This window comes from Eulemur rufifrons, chromosome 26, assembly GCF_041146395.1.
Source record: "Eulemur rufifrons isolate Redbay chromosome 26, OSU_ERuf_1, whole genome shotgun sequence".
NCBI classification, from domain to species: Eukaryota; Metazoa; Chordata; class Mammalia; order Primates; family Lemuridae; genus Eulemur; species Eulemur rufifrons.
This window is the reverse complement of record NC_091008.1, coordinates 2,841,702-2,857,365: the sequence shown is the minus strand read 5'-3', so window position 1 is coordinate 2,857,365 and position 15,664 is coordinate 2,841,702. Positions and strand designations below refer to the sequence as shown.

The window sequence follows — 15,664 nt, the reverse complement described above, 5'->3', positions numbered from 1 at the left end:
AAAGCTAGCTTGATAACTCATCTTAAACGTTGTTATTCCAAGAGTCATCAGTTTGCAGTGTCGTAATGACAGCAAGCGCTAACAATGACATGTCAATTCATGACATTGTTAATTTGGTTGCTCGTGTATTTCATAACACTAGGGATTTTTTTTTTTTTTTAGATACATGAAGATAGGTGAAGAAAATTGTTCTATAACAAGTAGCAAAACAACTGTTTTGTAAAATTAGATTTCTGGTTCAATAGACATGTATCCTTTTGTATGTCATCGGGTGTAGGGAAGACAAGAGAGCCATGTGGAACCATATAGAGGGTTTTAAGGAAGAGCAGACCTGTACCTAGAAGAGGAGCAGCAGGCAGAACTGTAGGGGGATTAGACACTGCGACCCACGAGGAGGATAGCAGTCCCCAAAGCTGGGAACAAAGTCTTGACAAAAGCACCAAGACTTTGCTTGCATAGTTTTTCGTTCTCTTCTAGTAGGTAATTAATGTTACCTACTCTGCCTTATGGTTTATGCTACTGTTTGTCCTCGAAGCTATACTTTAAATTGTGTCTTTCTGTTTGCATTTCTTCTGTGGGAGCCCTCAAGGGCGTTATCATAATTTTTAAAGTATTGCAGGTATGAATGAAAAGCTTTTGCATCAAAACGAAGTCCGTCAAACCAAAACACTTGACGTTTTTCATTATGAGACCCCTTGCTGTTTTGCAGCGTTTTGGACACTTAGACTTTGTTGAGTGCCCTCACAAGCCGATGTTGAATCACTACAAATCCCATTTCCAGTGATTTTTATAACAGCCCCGGTGCCCTAAACTGGGAGTCACCACCAAGCCCCCATCCCTCGCTCTTCCCTCGGCATTTGTGTAGAGCTGTGTCTCATTTGGATTTTCTTTTTTTTTTTTTTCGATGAATACTTGTATCGGTATATAAGTAATATGTTTCAGTTGAAAGTCTCTTCTGAGTTCCTTTTTTGTATTTCACTTTCTCCATCCCTTCTCTGTGCTAAAGTATCTATTCTGTTGCAGCCGCACCTCTCCATGTCTTGATCGTGACAACAGCAGGTGAACTTCTGCATAATTCTCCTCTGACCATGCTAGCTGTTCCTCTCCCCTGTCGCCCTCTCCTTCTGCATAGCCCCTGCCTCAGGATGCTTTAGTGCGAAGATACCTAGCCAAAGAGACAGTTTCACTAAGGCTATGATTTTAAGTGGCACTTACGAGGGTTTTTTTTTTTTTTTTGTCTTGTTTTTTGAGTTTTTTTAAAATATCGTATTCTAGGTGAGCCAAAAGCTGAAAGTTTATTAATAGCACATTGCCCTGCTAGTACAGCTTTCGATGCAACCTTTTGATATTTTGGAAATTGTACTCTAGGGTGGCTCAGTCGGTGTTCTAAAAATATTCATGATTCTGTTATTGATTTTGATAAACTTTATTAAAAGTTCCTATCAGCCTGCTAATGATAGCATTTTTATTCTGTCGTCACCTGATACTACCAGTTTGTCGGTCTACAAAAAAGACGGTTTTATATTTCCGTTTTTGAAAACTTTTATCTCCATCCTTAAACGTTTTTCTCAAACACATGCTAAATGTTCTCTTTTCTGTACATGGACACAGTGATTGATAAATAATCGGTGATTTTAACATTTTGAACCACTTTTTTTTTTCAAAGCCATTTTCCATCGATTTTTCTGTTTATGGAATTTGGAGGGTCAGGGAGGGATTAAGGGAATTACAGAGGAGAAAGAACTCAAGATGTGCTTTTCTCTCGGTACCTCCAGACTCAGATTTAAGGCCTCTTGCTATGTATGTGTGGATCACTGAAGCACCCTGGGTTTTTTTTTCCCCCGTTCTTTACCTACTAACTCTGAATGCTGCAATCTCCTCCCCCCCCCATCTCCATCCCATGATCTTGAATGAATTAAAAGACAAACTAAGGATTGGTAACTTTTGGGCTGGAGGATGTATTCTTCCAAAGCCCGAATCAATGTTGACCGCTCCCCCCTCTGAAGCATGCACCTGTTTAGCTAATCAAATTGTGTATTTGTAGGCAAATCATTGCATAATAACGGTTGATTGCTTCTGCTTTTATCCCTTTTAAATTGTGATAACACCGTATCTCACAATTTAGAAAACTCCAATCTGGGTTTCTCCTTTGCATGATTGCGGAATTTCATTGGGAGAGTGAGATATGCAATTAAAGCCAAGTGTCTCCCGTGATGTTTTTTTTTTTTTGTCGGTGCAGCCTTAAGTCAATGTTTAGGCAGTCTGTGTGCACATTTTCTGCAAAGTAGCTGTTTTCACCATACAGCAAATATGATCTATATTTCTTGACGTCATAGCAGTTTATTTTCCAATTAGGAATTTTTTCAGAGCATCTGAAATGGAAAACAAATGTTTTCCAACCTAGTAGGTTTCCCAACCTAGTTAACAGTAAATGGCACGTAGAATTTTAATACTGAGAGGCGACTGAGAGTTTTAATCGAAGTCTCTCCTTGTATGGATAAGAAAACTGAAACCTAAAGATGTTCAGTGACTTTCCTGAGGTTACAACATTAATTCAAGGCAGATATATCTAGACCCAGGGAAGAAGAACATGGTACTCGCTCCTGTGATGTGCTCTGTGATGATAGTATTTTTTTTAATATCTTATTTAAGTAGTAATTTTATAAACTAATAACTCCATCATCCTATTAAACTATTTAGCTTAGTTACAGGTTCATTCTAGGTATTCAATAAATGTCAGGTTCTCCATTTATTTTTCAGGTGGTGTATTGTGTTATGTTATCATTCTTAAGATATTCAAAATATATAACATCCTATGGGAGTAGAGAAAAGAAAATGATGAGAGCAAGCATTTATTGAATTCTGTATGCTTTACCCACACATGACTTAATTCTCACCACAACCTTAAGTGGTCATAGGATTATCTTTCGTTGACAGGTGAGGCTTCAGGCCTGAAGTTTATAGACCACAAAGCTGAGCTTCAATCCATGTACCATTTCCTCTGTACATATTCAATCCCATCTTTTTACTTTGATTCTTCCCGTCTCCAAATATTTATATGCATTATATTGTCTCATTTTTAATGTCTTGCGAATGTGAGAAAAATCACATTTATTCAATCAACTCCGATTTGTGAATTCATTCATCTCATGACTCACAGCTTCCAACCTTTCACTTTTTCCTGATACATGAACAGAAATGGTCTCTTACAATTTGCTTTTTTGCAATTGTTTTATACATCGCGGAATAACTGTACTTGACTATCTTCTAATTCTCTTACCTGTCCAAGTAGTGGCATTTTTTGACATTCTGGTATTTTTAATGAAAATGCTCAAATGCTTACAAAATTTTATACTATAAACTATTGAGATTAATTGACTAGCATATTGACTCTTATCAATAGACTTTTTATCAGCACCTAGATACAAATTGGAGTCATTATTTTTCCTATTCCTTCTTATTTAAAGAGTTCTTTTATTATGCAGTTCCATAAATTCAGCATTTATTAGTTGTTTAATTGGCAATTATATTCTTTGAGTCTAATTTGCTTAGATTTTTTTTGCTAGATTTATAAACATTTTTGTTCATTTTCACTATTGATATTTAGCTCTTTTGTGTCTTCTAATCTTTTTATGTCTTATCATCTTTCTGTTTCACTCTCTTTTCTTTTGCTTTCTCTGTCTAAAGAAAATTCCATCACTAAAACTTGTCAGCTTTTTTTTTAGTCTGTGTCCTTTAGTACTTGCCAAAAAATAAAGGCTTGTCTTCTTTAGAAATTTAATATTTTTCTCTGAATTATGCATATTGGCACCTTAATTTTTCCAATTCACCTTGCATTTTGGTGCAATACTTAAATATTATTTTCCAGATCTATCATGACACAAAGATACTTACTTGTAGGTAAATTTATCTACTAAAGCAGCTGCAGTCTTTAAGTACTTTTATTTTGATTTCTCCATCGTTGGTCTTTCTTCATATGATTTTCATTCCTAATGCAATTGTTTATTGTGTCAGGTTCAAACCGTTTGTTTTTACTCACTCCCACTTCCTGCTAATCCTCTATCAAGAGAAATAAATGTATCAGATCTCTCATTGTGGAGGAAGAATAGGCCTGGAGAATATTTAACATGAAGGATAGCCCTTCCCAACAGCTTGGCTACATCCGAGTGTCGCGACTTGAATGAATTCTTTTTTTTTTTTTTTTTTTGAGACAGAGTCTCACTCTGTTGCCCAGGCTAGAGTGAGTGCCGTGGCGTCAGCCTAGCTCACAGCAACCTCAAACTCCTGGGCTCAAGCGATCCCGTGTCTCAGCCTCCCGAGTAGCTGGGACTACAGGCATGCACCACCATGCCCGGCTAATTTTTTCTATATATATTTTTAGCTGTCCATATAATTTCTTTCTATTTTTAGTAGAGATAGGGTCTCACTCTTGCTCAGGCTGGTCTCGAACTCCTGAGCTCAAATGATCCGCCCACCTCGGCCTCCTAGAGTGCTAGGATTACAGGCGTGAGCCACCGCGCCCGGCCTTGAATGAATTCTGACTGCTCTGATTGTCCAGAGACCGAAGAATTAATTTGCCTCCTGCTGTAGCCTTCTCCGTCAGACATAAATATATCCAGCTTGCCTTTTCACTCTTCCATTCATTGACTTATTCAACAGTTATTTATTGGATACCTACTAAGTGCTCCGACACTGTGCTAGGCACCCGGGGACACAGGAGGAAATATGGAGAACACAGTCACTGCTCATGGCTCCTATATGGGGACTTATATAGTCTTTTCTCATTGACCAGCAAAGTGAGCAGTGCTAAGCAATGATGAAACCATCACCTGACATCTGGGACTTCGGCAGCTGCTGTGTCCTCAGTTCCTAGCAGGGCGCCTGGCACTTAATAGGGGGATAACAAATGTCGCATGAAAAAAGGAGCTTAGGAATTAGGGACCAAGTGAGAACAAAAAGAGGGTTTCAAGAGGGACAGTCAGTAACACAGAATCAGGGAAAGGAATCTAACATCTAGTTATTTAAACATCGTTACAGTCAAGAACATAGCTACTTCAGTCTACTCCTTAGAGAATGAACCACCGGAAGATATTCTCCCTATTCTTCTAGACGGAGACTTGATATTATATAGGCCACAAACCATCCTTGGAATAAAGTGTGGAAACTTCTCAGTGCCTTTGAAAGGTACACATGGCATTGAGTATCGATAACATTAAGCAGATGTATGATAATTCCTTACTAGCTTGAGTTCCCATTATGAGGATCAATGGAGGTAATAACCCAAAGATGAAAAAAAAAAAAAAACAATCAAAGGAAATATTAATCTTAATTCTCAATGAGTCAGAAACAGGGTAATGAATTTGGAAGCAGTACTAGTTGAAACTTCAGTTATTTTTACTACTTTTTTACACAATTCTACATAATATACCCAATAAGAATAACAAAAATGGAAAGAAAAATCTTCATCTAGAAGCATTATCAGTTTTTTCTTTCTTTTTTTTGTGAGCGATAGAACATTTCAAAGTCAAGTAAAAAAGAAATCTTCAAAGAATTCATGCATGAAGACTAGTAGTAAGAAAAGCAGCCTTTTCTGATTACATTTTGGTAAAGCTCAGGAATGTCAGCACTTGAGTACTGAGCTGTTGATTGTGCTTCCAGTTTTGTTCCCTTCCTGAGCACTCGAAGGGCCAGGCGTGGATGGTGGGCCCAGCCTGGCTCCTGCATGCAGGGGGACCCGCTGCTCTCCCTCGGTCTCCTACTGCATGACGTGCTGCCGACAGACACTCTGGGCTCTTTTGCACCCGATTTTATCCCTGGCAACAGGATTTCTGTTTAATAGCATGTTTAGTGAGTTCTGTGTTCTGCTGTGAAGACGATGCTAAGATATGTTTTTCTTCATTTGTCTAAAAATAACCTAAATGTGTTTCTGTCCCATAACTTAACTCTGATGGAATACCTTGCGAATGTCTTAAATGTTGTCATGGCGACAATGCCTAGGCGTGGCGAAGCTATCGTGGGATGATTCCGTGCTGGTTACGTTCTAAATAGATCCACGATACACCTCGACGTGGGTGTAAAGATCTTGCAGCTGCAACCAAAAAATGGGGAAAGGCATTAATGTCATTTGTGTGACAATGTTTGTGTGTGTCTTTGTGTACGGGTGCACAACAGTCAGATTGCTGTGGAGTTTCATCGTTGCTTCTTGGCAGAGTGCGTGCCTGAGAGACCTTAACGACTGTTATGACTAACACAGTGACAAGCATTCAAATTAAGCTGGATTAGGATCTGTTAAGAGCACCCCAAAGCAAACGACTTCAAAGTCAAGACAAACCTCTTCTCGTGGTGCACTTAAATAAACAAAGCAAGTCACCTGGGATTATATTATGGTTCCCCTTTCCCTGAACACTTGGTTGGTCCCTGTCCCCCGCCTCTGTTTTAGTTAGAATGGTATGGCGGAGAAAATCCTCCTTAAGAAGTGAAAAAGTATATTTTAACCAGCAAATTGGTTCTATCCCAAACATTTAGTTATTTTGCTTGCTTCCTCTTTAGCATATAATCGGTTCAAAACCTGCATCCTGGGTAAGATGATGATGGAGCAGGATGCAGAAGAACCGCAGTTGGGTGTTTCCTCTCTGCTGTATCCTCACATTATTTCGACATGTGGATTTTTCAGGACATGCATAGAAGGAAGCAGAAGTCTTTGTATTTATAACCAAAGGAAACTTGTCCATGTCCCTTATATAATTTCATTCCATTTTCTTTCAAAATCAGCCGGACATATTGTTACAGTTATATTGTTACAGTTTATATTTAATGTAACATATGTAATATACATATGTTATACATAATATAATGTAACATATTGTTACAGTTTATATTTAATGTCACTGTTGTCAACAAAAGTCAGAATTTTTTTTAGCTGCGGATTCAAACAAGACAAAAATAAAATCAAGTCATTGCTAGAAAATAAAAGAATTTTTAAAAGCAAATGTCATACCACCATGCATTTAAATAATAATAATAAAAAACAAAAATAAAATCAAGTCATTGCTAGAAAGTAAAAGAATTTTTAAAAGCAAATGTCATACCGCCATGCATTTAAATAATAATGATAATAAAAAACAAAAATAAAATCAAGTCATTGCTAGAAAGTAAAAGAATTTTTAAAAGCAAATGTCATACCGCCATGCATTTAAATAATAATAATAAAAAACAAAAATAAAATCAAGTCATTGCTAGAAACTAAAAGAATTTTTAAAAGCAAATGTCATACCACCATGCATTTAAATAATAATAAAAAAAAAAAAAAGAGAGATGTTTTGAGAACAAAGCATTACGGAGGAAGAAATTTACTGGACAGAGGTGCTTATCTGCCTCCGATATTTCCAAACGTATCTGATCGTCTGTTTCGGTTTTGTAGTTTTCTGGTGAGTTTCATGGTGGATGCCCGCGGCGGGGCCATGCGGGGATGCAGACACAACGGGCTCCGCATCATCATTCCGCCTCGGAAATGCACGGCCCCAACGCGAGTCACCTGCCGCCTGGTCAAGCGCCACAGACTGGCCACGATGCCGCCCATGGTGGAGGGAGAAGGGCTGGCCAGTCGCCTGATTGAAGTTGGACCGTCTGGTGCTCAGTTCCTTGGGTAAGGGTCTCTGATAAGCCTCCCTCTTAGTCACCGACGAGCTTGTGTCCCGTCCACGAGCTCACTAGGATGGGATGGGAAAAAGGCACGTCAGACCGTTTTGAAAGAAGAGTCCTCCTGTTGGCTCCCGTGACCTTTCTAAAAATTGGAAGTGGCACCTCGCTGTGTGACTCCACTGCCACGCCTGGCATTCGAAGGCATTCACGAGCTAAACGTGCAGGCTGATGATTAATCTTTCTCTTTAGATGTGATAGTAGCTGCCAGACTCCCCAGGTGAATAACCATGTTTTAGCCAGAGGTAGGTATAGTTTTTTTTTTTTTTTTTTTTTCCTCATCTGAGAACTTTTAAGTGGTAAAGTCCTAAAGAAAAAAAATGCTGCTCTCTTCCAAACATAAATTCAAAGTCTCACGTCGTTACGAAACAGAATCGTGATCTTCCCTTTTGGAAAGCAGGGCTGCCTTTATAGGTACCTAAAAACTTAGTCCACGTGATTTTTTTTTTTTTTTTCCTGCTATCAAAATTGCTACCTCGAGCCTCATAATTACACTGGCCGTCTATTTAGCCGCAGTCTGCATGAAGACAGAAACATCAAGACGAACTTGGGCCGTGCTCGTTTTGGCAATTCTGAGCAGGAATCAGCATTCCTTCTTTCTGCTGTTTGTTTGTACGGCTGCGATGACATCAAAGTGGCATCTCGACGTGCCCAGAAATGAGGAGCTACTGTTGAGCGCTGACGACAGGGGGCAGTTTTGCAGGGGGACAAGTTTCAAAACACTTTGAAACAGATCAATTGTATTTAAGTCTTGTTATACCAAGTCTTGGTGCCTGAAACACTGGGAGAAAAATCCTCAGATGTATGAACTCTTTGCTTTGCCAGTGTCTTATTGGGGACCGGTCGTCTCGCTTTAGAACCCGAGAGATGTTCTAAAGCTTTGTAATTTGGAGCAAACCGTTAGCAGGGTTGCTCCAAATTATACTCACACCCGAAAAAGGGGTGTGTTTATAGTTCCCAGTTATACCAACCACCTCTCCTGTCCTCCTCTCAGACAGACCAGAGTTTTAGAAGGAGCCTGTGAAGTTCTGGGTTGCATCAGAAAACGCCATTCCGTAGGGAGCAATTCCCTGATGATTCTTTTCATATTCAGTCTATCAGACCCTTTTTCCCCCGCCCCCTGCCCCGATGCTCAGATAGTTTTAGGCTTTTTAACAATCTTCCAATCTGTTGAGGAATATCCATGAAAACCTCTGGTCTCTGCACGGAGCAGGGTTTTGATCGTATTCCCAACAGCTTGTCTTTCCCGTGGAGCCTTTTTCGCCCCCCTTTTTTTGGCCAGTGCCCTGGCGGTGAACCCACAGCGGGACCGATGTCACGGCCGGTGCTGTGCTGGCACAGACGCGCCTCCACGGCACACTTCGGGTCCCGGTTCCTCGCTCTCTGTGACCAAGGGAGCGATCAGAACCAAGCGCAGGGTGACACCCGCGTTCGCCCCCGCGGCCCAGCTGGTGGTGCTGGGATCCTGCGGGAAGCATACCTGAAGCTTACCTGTGTTCTTTCTTTCACTGCTGCTTTGGATGTACTCAGTAAACTTCACCTGCCAACGGCTCCTCCCCCACTTAATGAGGGAGAAAGCTTGGTCAGCCGCATCCTTCAGCTGGGGCCTCCTGGAACCAAATTCCTTGGGTAGGAGTGACTTAAAACAAATTGATGGCTGCTGAGCCCCCATTCTTCTCCTTGCTCTGCAATATGATTTCTCTTTCTGTCATTGTGCCCATGACATGTCCCTCTCTATGATTTCGACTCTGTATGACCTATCTTTAGTGGACCATTTCTGACCCCTTGTGGTACGTGACTTTTCTTTTCGAGTGATGTTTTTATATCTTTTCCCTTAAAGTGCTGTGACCTCCATTTTCGTTGACGCATGAGATCCGCCTAGTTGTACTCTGTGCTAGTTCTGATGTTGCTATGATGAGTTTGGAGTCTGTACCAAAGCAACCTGGACTCAAAAATCAAAAGCCTCTGTCTATGTCGAGGATGAATCGTGGCCTAAATCTCGTAGGGCACAGTGCATGCTCTGGATCGTGGCTGTAATAGGCATTGCACACAACTGGCTGTGTGCTGGAGGGCTCCGTGGGGGCCATGCTGTGTGCACATGCCTATTGTTCCCTGGAATGAGGAAAATTTAAGCAAACACCGTGAGTGCATGGCTCCGTAGTTCACAAGTAGTCGACTTTCCTCCTCATTTACGACACATCCAATTACGCAACGTTTAAGCCATTTTTCTCTCCAAAACCATTTTGTCATTTGCACCTTGTAGAAAATGTTTTGGGAGATTGGCCCATATCACAGATATGCATGTACATTTTCTTTTGGTTAAATGTGCCCTACTTAGCATTTATCAAAGGAGAAGTTCCAGAATGCCACATGCACTCACAGGGAAACGTCATTTGGCTTAAGGTAGCAGCACGTCCCCGAGGACTGGTGCCCCCTTGAGGTGGAGTGCTACTGTGTGACCCTGTGCCGGCCAGTGGGCTCCAGAGGAGGGCCCGCTCTGTCCCTGTCCCCAGAGAGAGGAGAATTCCAGGTCACTTTGCCACAGACAGAGCGGAGGTGCTTGTACTTGCCGTCGGTGGGCTCCCGTCCGCGCTAACCGTTCTGCATCGCTGTGCCAGGCCCGTCATCGTGGAGATACCCCACTTCGCGGCCCTTCGAGGAAAGGAGAGGGAACTGGTGGTCCTGCGCAGTGAGAATGGGGACAGCTGGAAAGAGCACTTCTGCGAATACACGGAAGACGAACTGAACGAAATCCTGAACGGCATGGATGAAGGTACCTTCGGGGGAAGGGTTTTAAACGCAAAGCGGGAGCCTGAACACGAGCCATTTCTTTTCTGTGAGCTAGCAGGGGAATGTGTGCGGCCCTTGTGTGACTTCCCCACGGCAGGTCCCCGCCGTGCTCCCGCGGCGACGAGCTGGAGCACACCTCACGTTCACTTAACTTTACTTCTGTTACATTCAGACGGATAAAACCCTTTAAGGTAGCGAACGCCTCGTTTTAACAAGGAGATACAGAATGCTTCCGTCTCTAATGTAAATTATTTTGAACCTAAAACAAGAGACAGAATAGATATTGTTGTTTCATAACAAAACGAACTAACACTGGGTAAATCCATGATTTTTAAAAATGCCTGACTTGAAAAATTAGATATTTAAAAAGCTCATAAAACGTGCTAAGCTCTTCTGTTACAGAACTTAACTTTCATCTGCACATAACTAGCGTAGGGTAATGTAAATTCTGTTGAACCTAAAGCAAGAGACAGAATAGATATTGTTATTTCATAACAAAACAAACTAACACTGGGTAAATCCATGATTTTTAAACATGCCTGACTTGAAAAATTAGATATTTAAAATGCTCATAAAACGTGCTAAGCTATTCTGTTACAGAACTTAACTTACATCTGCGCATAACTAGTATAGGGTAATATAATTTCTTCTTAACTATTAGGGAAAATTAAGTTCATTCCATCTGCTGCCTATAATTCCAACAGGGAGTTAGCCGGGGTTGAACTGAATACACATCTAATCGAGCCACTTGGTTTTTCAGTAGAACTTTAATCTCTGTAAATCCTAAATCCGTTTGGGGCCATTCAACCACAGGTTGTAAGATTTCGGTTTGACTAGAGGGAATTGGCTCATTCCCGGTCCTCCAAAGGTTGCTCAGAGAAAGGTCCTCGTCCCAATAGAAAGAGGTACATTGTGCTTTAAGTAACTACACAAGTAGGCCAAGTTCTCTGCCCGAGTGCCAAGAGCATGCCACGTTTTGTACAGAGCAGGACACTCAAGGACAAGTGTAGCTGTTTATCAAGTTCAGAAGTCCCAGGACCACTGGCCGTGTGTGGCTCACAGATGGCAAAGAGTGGGCCAGCCATGGCTCCTTTAATATTTCTTTCTGCCTCCTGCTGAGGTTTGAGTGAGAATAGAAACCAGGCTCACCTTATCCGAACGGTGCCTGGAGGAAGAAATTATGCCCTCTAGCTCTGTAGGTCAGTACTTTCTAAGCAAAGTAAAAAAAGATCAGGATTTTTATGGATAAAGGTTGTTCCCTGCAATATTTAGCTGCTTCTATTTCTTGGGAACCACTTCTTTTCCTATCATTTAGGGTAAGGATAGGTAAGGATATCCCCCTCTGAGGGATCTACCCGTCAATGACGTTGCTACTAATAGACGTTAATATCTTGGCCACTCCTAACTTCCTACATATGTAAAAAGCTCATTTTAAGACAAAGAATCAGATTTGTTTATGTGTGTAAATTTGGAAATACGTTCTTTTAATAATTTTAATACTAATTGAATAATTTTAATAATTTGGAAATATGCTGGTATTTGCTAGTTCATCCGTCTCCAATTATGTATGCTCAGATCCTGGGACTTCTCACTTTGACAATCTAGTTGTGCCTAAAAGTCAAGAGAAACATAGCTGTTGCTCCTGCCTCTATTGTGAATTGCAAATGATTTCTAAAAATGAACAACTTTCCCTAATCCTTTAAAAATTCCCCTTAGTTCAAATTTCTACATTTTAAACCAGTCTGATTTTTTTGTGTGTTGCCTTAAATATCTACACTAATGCAATTTATAAAGAGCTCCTGATCCATCTTCCTGATGCCATCGGGAGAATATTGACATCCTGAATCCATAATCACTGATCTTTTTTCCTGTCCACAGTGACTATTTCAGACACAACCATCACACTGAAGTAAACACATAAACACGAACCTCTCCCTTCCAAGACAGATTTTATTTCTGCACTGTTCCCCGGAGAACCCAAAGGTCCATATTACTTCTTAAAACCACAATAACTGGCCTTTGAGCTAACTTTGAAATTTGCAAAGAAAAGGCGCTCGTAAACAACGTCCTCTCCATCACATGAACCAAGAATAGAACAGGTTCATTTTCATTCCATATCTGTCCTCACGCCCTCTCATTTCCAAAGGTGGCCCTGCAACATGGCATCTGGAATGAGACGCTTTTCTTTCACAGAGCCCTGGAAAGTTCCTAGTTTTCACAAAAGAAAAAAAAAAAAACAACGCAAGCTAAATGCTGGCGGATCTTGAAAGGTTGCAGTTTTTCTTTCCTTTTCTGATGTTGTTAGGTTAGTCCTGCTTTTTCAATCTTTCTATTGCTTTTTTTTTTTTTTTTAAAGAGTTTTGCTGCCTCCTCTGTTCACTGTTAACCGTGCTGATGAGTTTGCTAGCATGCTTTCAGAAGGGAGTCCTGGTGTCTGAACGAAGGTGGGTCCTTTCTTGTCTCAGTGCTGGATAGCCCGGAAGACCTGGAGAAGAAGCGCATCTGCCGGATCATCACCCGGGACTTCCCGCAGTACTTCGCCGTGGTGTCCCGCATCAAGCAGGACAGTAACCTGATCGGCCCGGAGGGGGGCGTGCTGAGCAGCACGGTGGTGCCGCAGGTGCAGGCCGTCTTCCCGGAGGGGGCCCTGACCAAGCGGATCCGCGTGGGCCTGCAGGTATGCCCACGTTGGGGGCAAACGATGCTAACAAGCGTTGTATTCCAGTGATGAAAAATTACCCTCTCAGATGAGAAATAAATTGTTAAAGAATCAAATTATTCCCGGATGAGCAAAACCTGCCGTAGGAGATCACAGGTGTCATGAAGAAGTTTTAGTGAGAGAGATTCGTGGGCGTACGAACCATGATTGCCATGCTTTAAGTTCACCAAATTGATTTGTAAGACAAGCAGCTGTGCTTTGGGTCACAAATTTGACACGAAATGTAGTGGCATATTGTTTATTCTAATGTTTTTCTTCACTTTGAAAAGGCTCAACCTATGCACGGTGAGCTGGTGAAGAAGATCTTAGGCAACAAAGCCACCTTCAGCCCCATTGTCACGTTGGAACCCAGAAGAAGGAAATTCCACAAGCCAATCACCATGACCATTCCTGTCCCCAAAGCTTCAAGCGATGTCATGTTGAACGGTTTTGGGGGAGATGCACCAACCTTGAGATTACTATGCAGCATAACAGGTGAATCACGTATGACGACGTTAGTAGAGAGTCCTGAGTAAAGAAACTTGGATCGTTGTAAATATTAAATTACCTTTGCCGTAAGATGCCTGCAGGGTTATATACCTTCATTCAGGGAAAGCATTTTAATTACCTAGAGAAATGAAAGATGGAAGGAAAGGAACTAATATTCACTAAATAAAGTCTTATGCCAAACGAAACTGCTAGAGACTTTATATGCATAGCTATTCTCAGCTTCACAGTAACCCTAACTTCAACCCCATTTTGCTGAAAAGGAAACCAAGGCTGAAAGAAGTTCTATAACTTGCCCACGTTATACTACAGATATTTGGCAGAACTGGGATTCATACCCAAGCCCATTGTACCTCCAAAGCCCGGGCTTCAAGCCTTCGTTGAAGACATCACCTATATCTGCTGGAAAAAAATAGCACTTTAAATAATTATACCCAATAGTTCAAACCAAACTGTTCTGTCTAGGAATTGGTTATGTCTTTATCATTGATCTATGGACCTAACCCTGGGAAAACAAAGGAAAGGTTTTTAATGAGTAACTAATTTTTGGTCTTTTCAGTTGGTAGTTGGAGTAGCTTTCAGACAACTACCAAACGCTCAAAAGCTATTCCCAGAACGTTGTCTTTTCATAACGATACCACTACAAATGGTGAGAGGCAAAAAAAAAAAAAAAAAAAAAAAAAAACCCCGCACAAATAATCTGTTTTAGGGCTACAAAATTTAACTGAAAATTTCCCTATTTATTAGTAATTACATGGTGTTAGCATTCAGTAAATATTAATACTTCATTCGTAGGAACAATAACCATCCCTTGTTGTTTTGGTATTGTTAGAATTTTTTTTTTTTTCCCATTTTCCTTCATATTGGCAGAAACGTTCTCCTTTATTTTGTTTTCTCTCTCTAATTCTCCCTTCTTATGAATATGTTTTCTGTACTTACTATAGAGAACCATTGAGATGATCCCATAAGTTTAATAATATAACAAAATTTTTAAATATATGGACAATAATGAGTATAGAGAGAAATCTTAATGATCTCTTTCCCAATTGCTCATTTCTGATGATTACCTTTGATTTTGGGGTATCTTTCCCATAATTTTTGCTTCATGGGTATATGATTAATCTTCTATAACATGCGATATAATGGCATGGATGTGAAACAGGTGAGAACTTAGAGTGTCTTTGGCACCCCTGCCTTTGTAACGATCAAACAAAGATACCATATGCACTTAGACATCATCTAATCTACGTATTCTTAAGCCAGGTTTCTACTAAACAGTTTCTTAAATATAATTAAAATTATTTTTTAATTAATAAGTACGTGCCTGTATTAATTTAAAAAATACTTCGGTATTTGGGGTTTTGTATTTTGCTATGTTATATAGTTATGCTAAGAATATATATTTGAAAGGCCTACTAGAATAAACTTTCCTAACCTTTCTTTGAGAAATCATTCCCTTCTTTAAGAAACTTCACAGTCAAGATTTTTGTGCATTTCAAACATATATTCTTCTCATAGCACTTTGACTAAAATTTTGTCCTTATCTATGTCAACTTAATTTCTTGGTGGAAATGAGAGAGGCAGTCGTCAGCCTTCATGGTGATGTTTCTATGGGCAGAGGCTCATCCTTTGGCATTCATTAATTTTTTTCATTCACCCTGCATTATTTATTGAGCTCTTAATATTTTCCAAACCTTTTTCGTTTTTTGGTTTTTTTTTTGGCCAATCTTCAATTGTAAATTGAGAAGAAATTTCATTTTTTGAAAATAATTGCATAAAATACGAAGCTCAGGAACAAAAGCATATTTAGTTTGTTAATTATCTTAATGAAGTATTCAGCTCCTTAGTCGGCCAAAGGATCTTTTGAAATAATCAACTGTATACAATTCAAAATTAGCTTCAGAGCCTAGTAATTACGATGAAAGCTTCAAAATGCCAGGCAGAGACTAGAATGCCTGGTAAACAGTTATT

General features: G+C 40.3%; 1 protein-coding gene across 50 annotated transcripts in view; it reads left to right on the top strand.

The window, feature by feature from the left end:
- The window catches only part of ANK2 (ankyrin 2), a 386,902-nt gene that overhangs the window by 327,813 nt on the left and 43,425 nt on the right, over positions 1 to 15,664 (top strand). For 20 of the 50 annotated variants that reach the window (XM_069459132.1, XM_069459141.1, XM_069459144.1 and 17 more), the window contains 4 exons: positions 7,421 to 7,645; positions 10,317 to 10,471; positions 12,954 to 13,165; positions 13,477 to 13,681. In XM_069459132.1, the coding sequence (XP_069315233.1) occupies positions 7,421 to 7,645; positions 10,317 to 10,471; positions 12,954 to 13,165; positions 13,477 to 13,681 (797 nt within the window). Of the gene's footprint in view, positions 1 to 1,023; positions 1,060 to 7,420; positions 7,646 to 9,228; positions 9,328 to 10,316; positions 10,472 to 12,932; positions 13,166 to 13,476; positions 13,682 to 15,664 lie in introns of all 50 variants that reach the window. The other 30 variants (XM_069459128.1, XM_069459114.1, XM_069459098.1 and 27 more) reach the window with 4 other exon arrangements.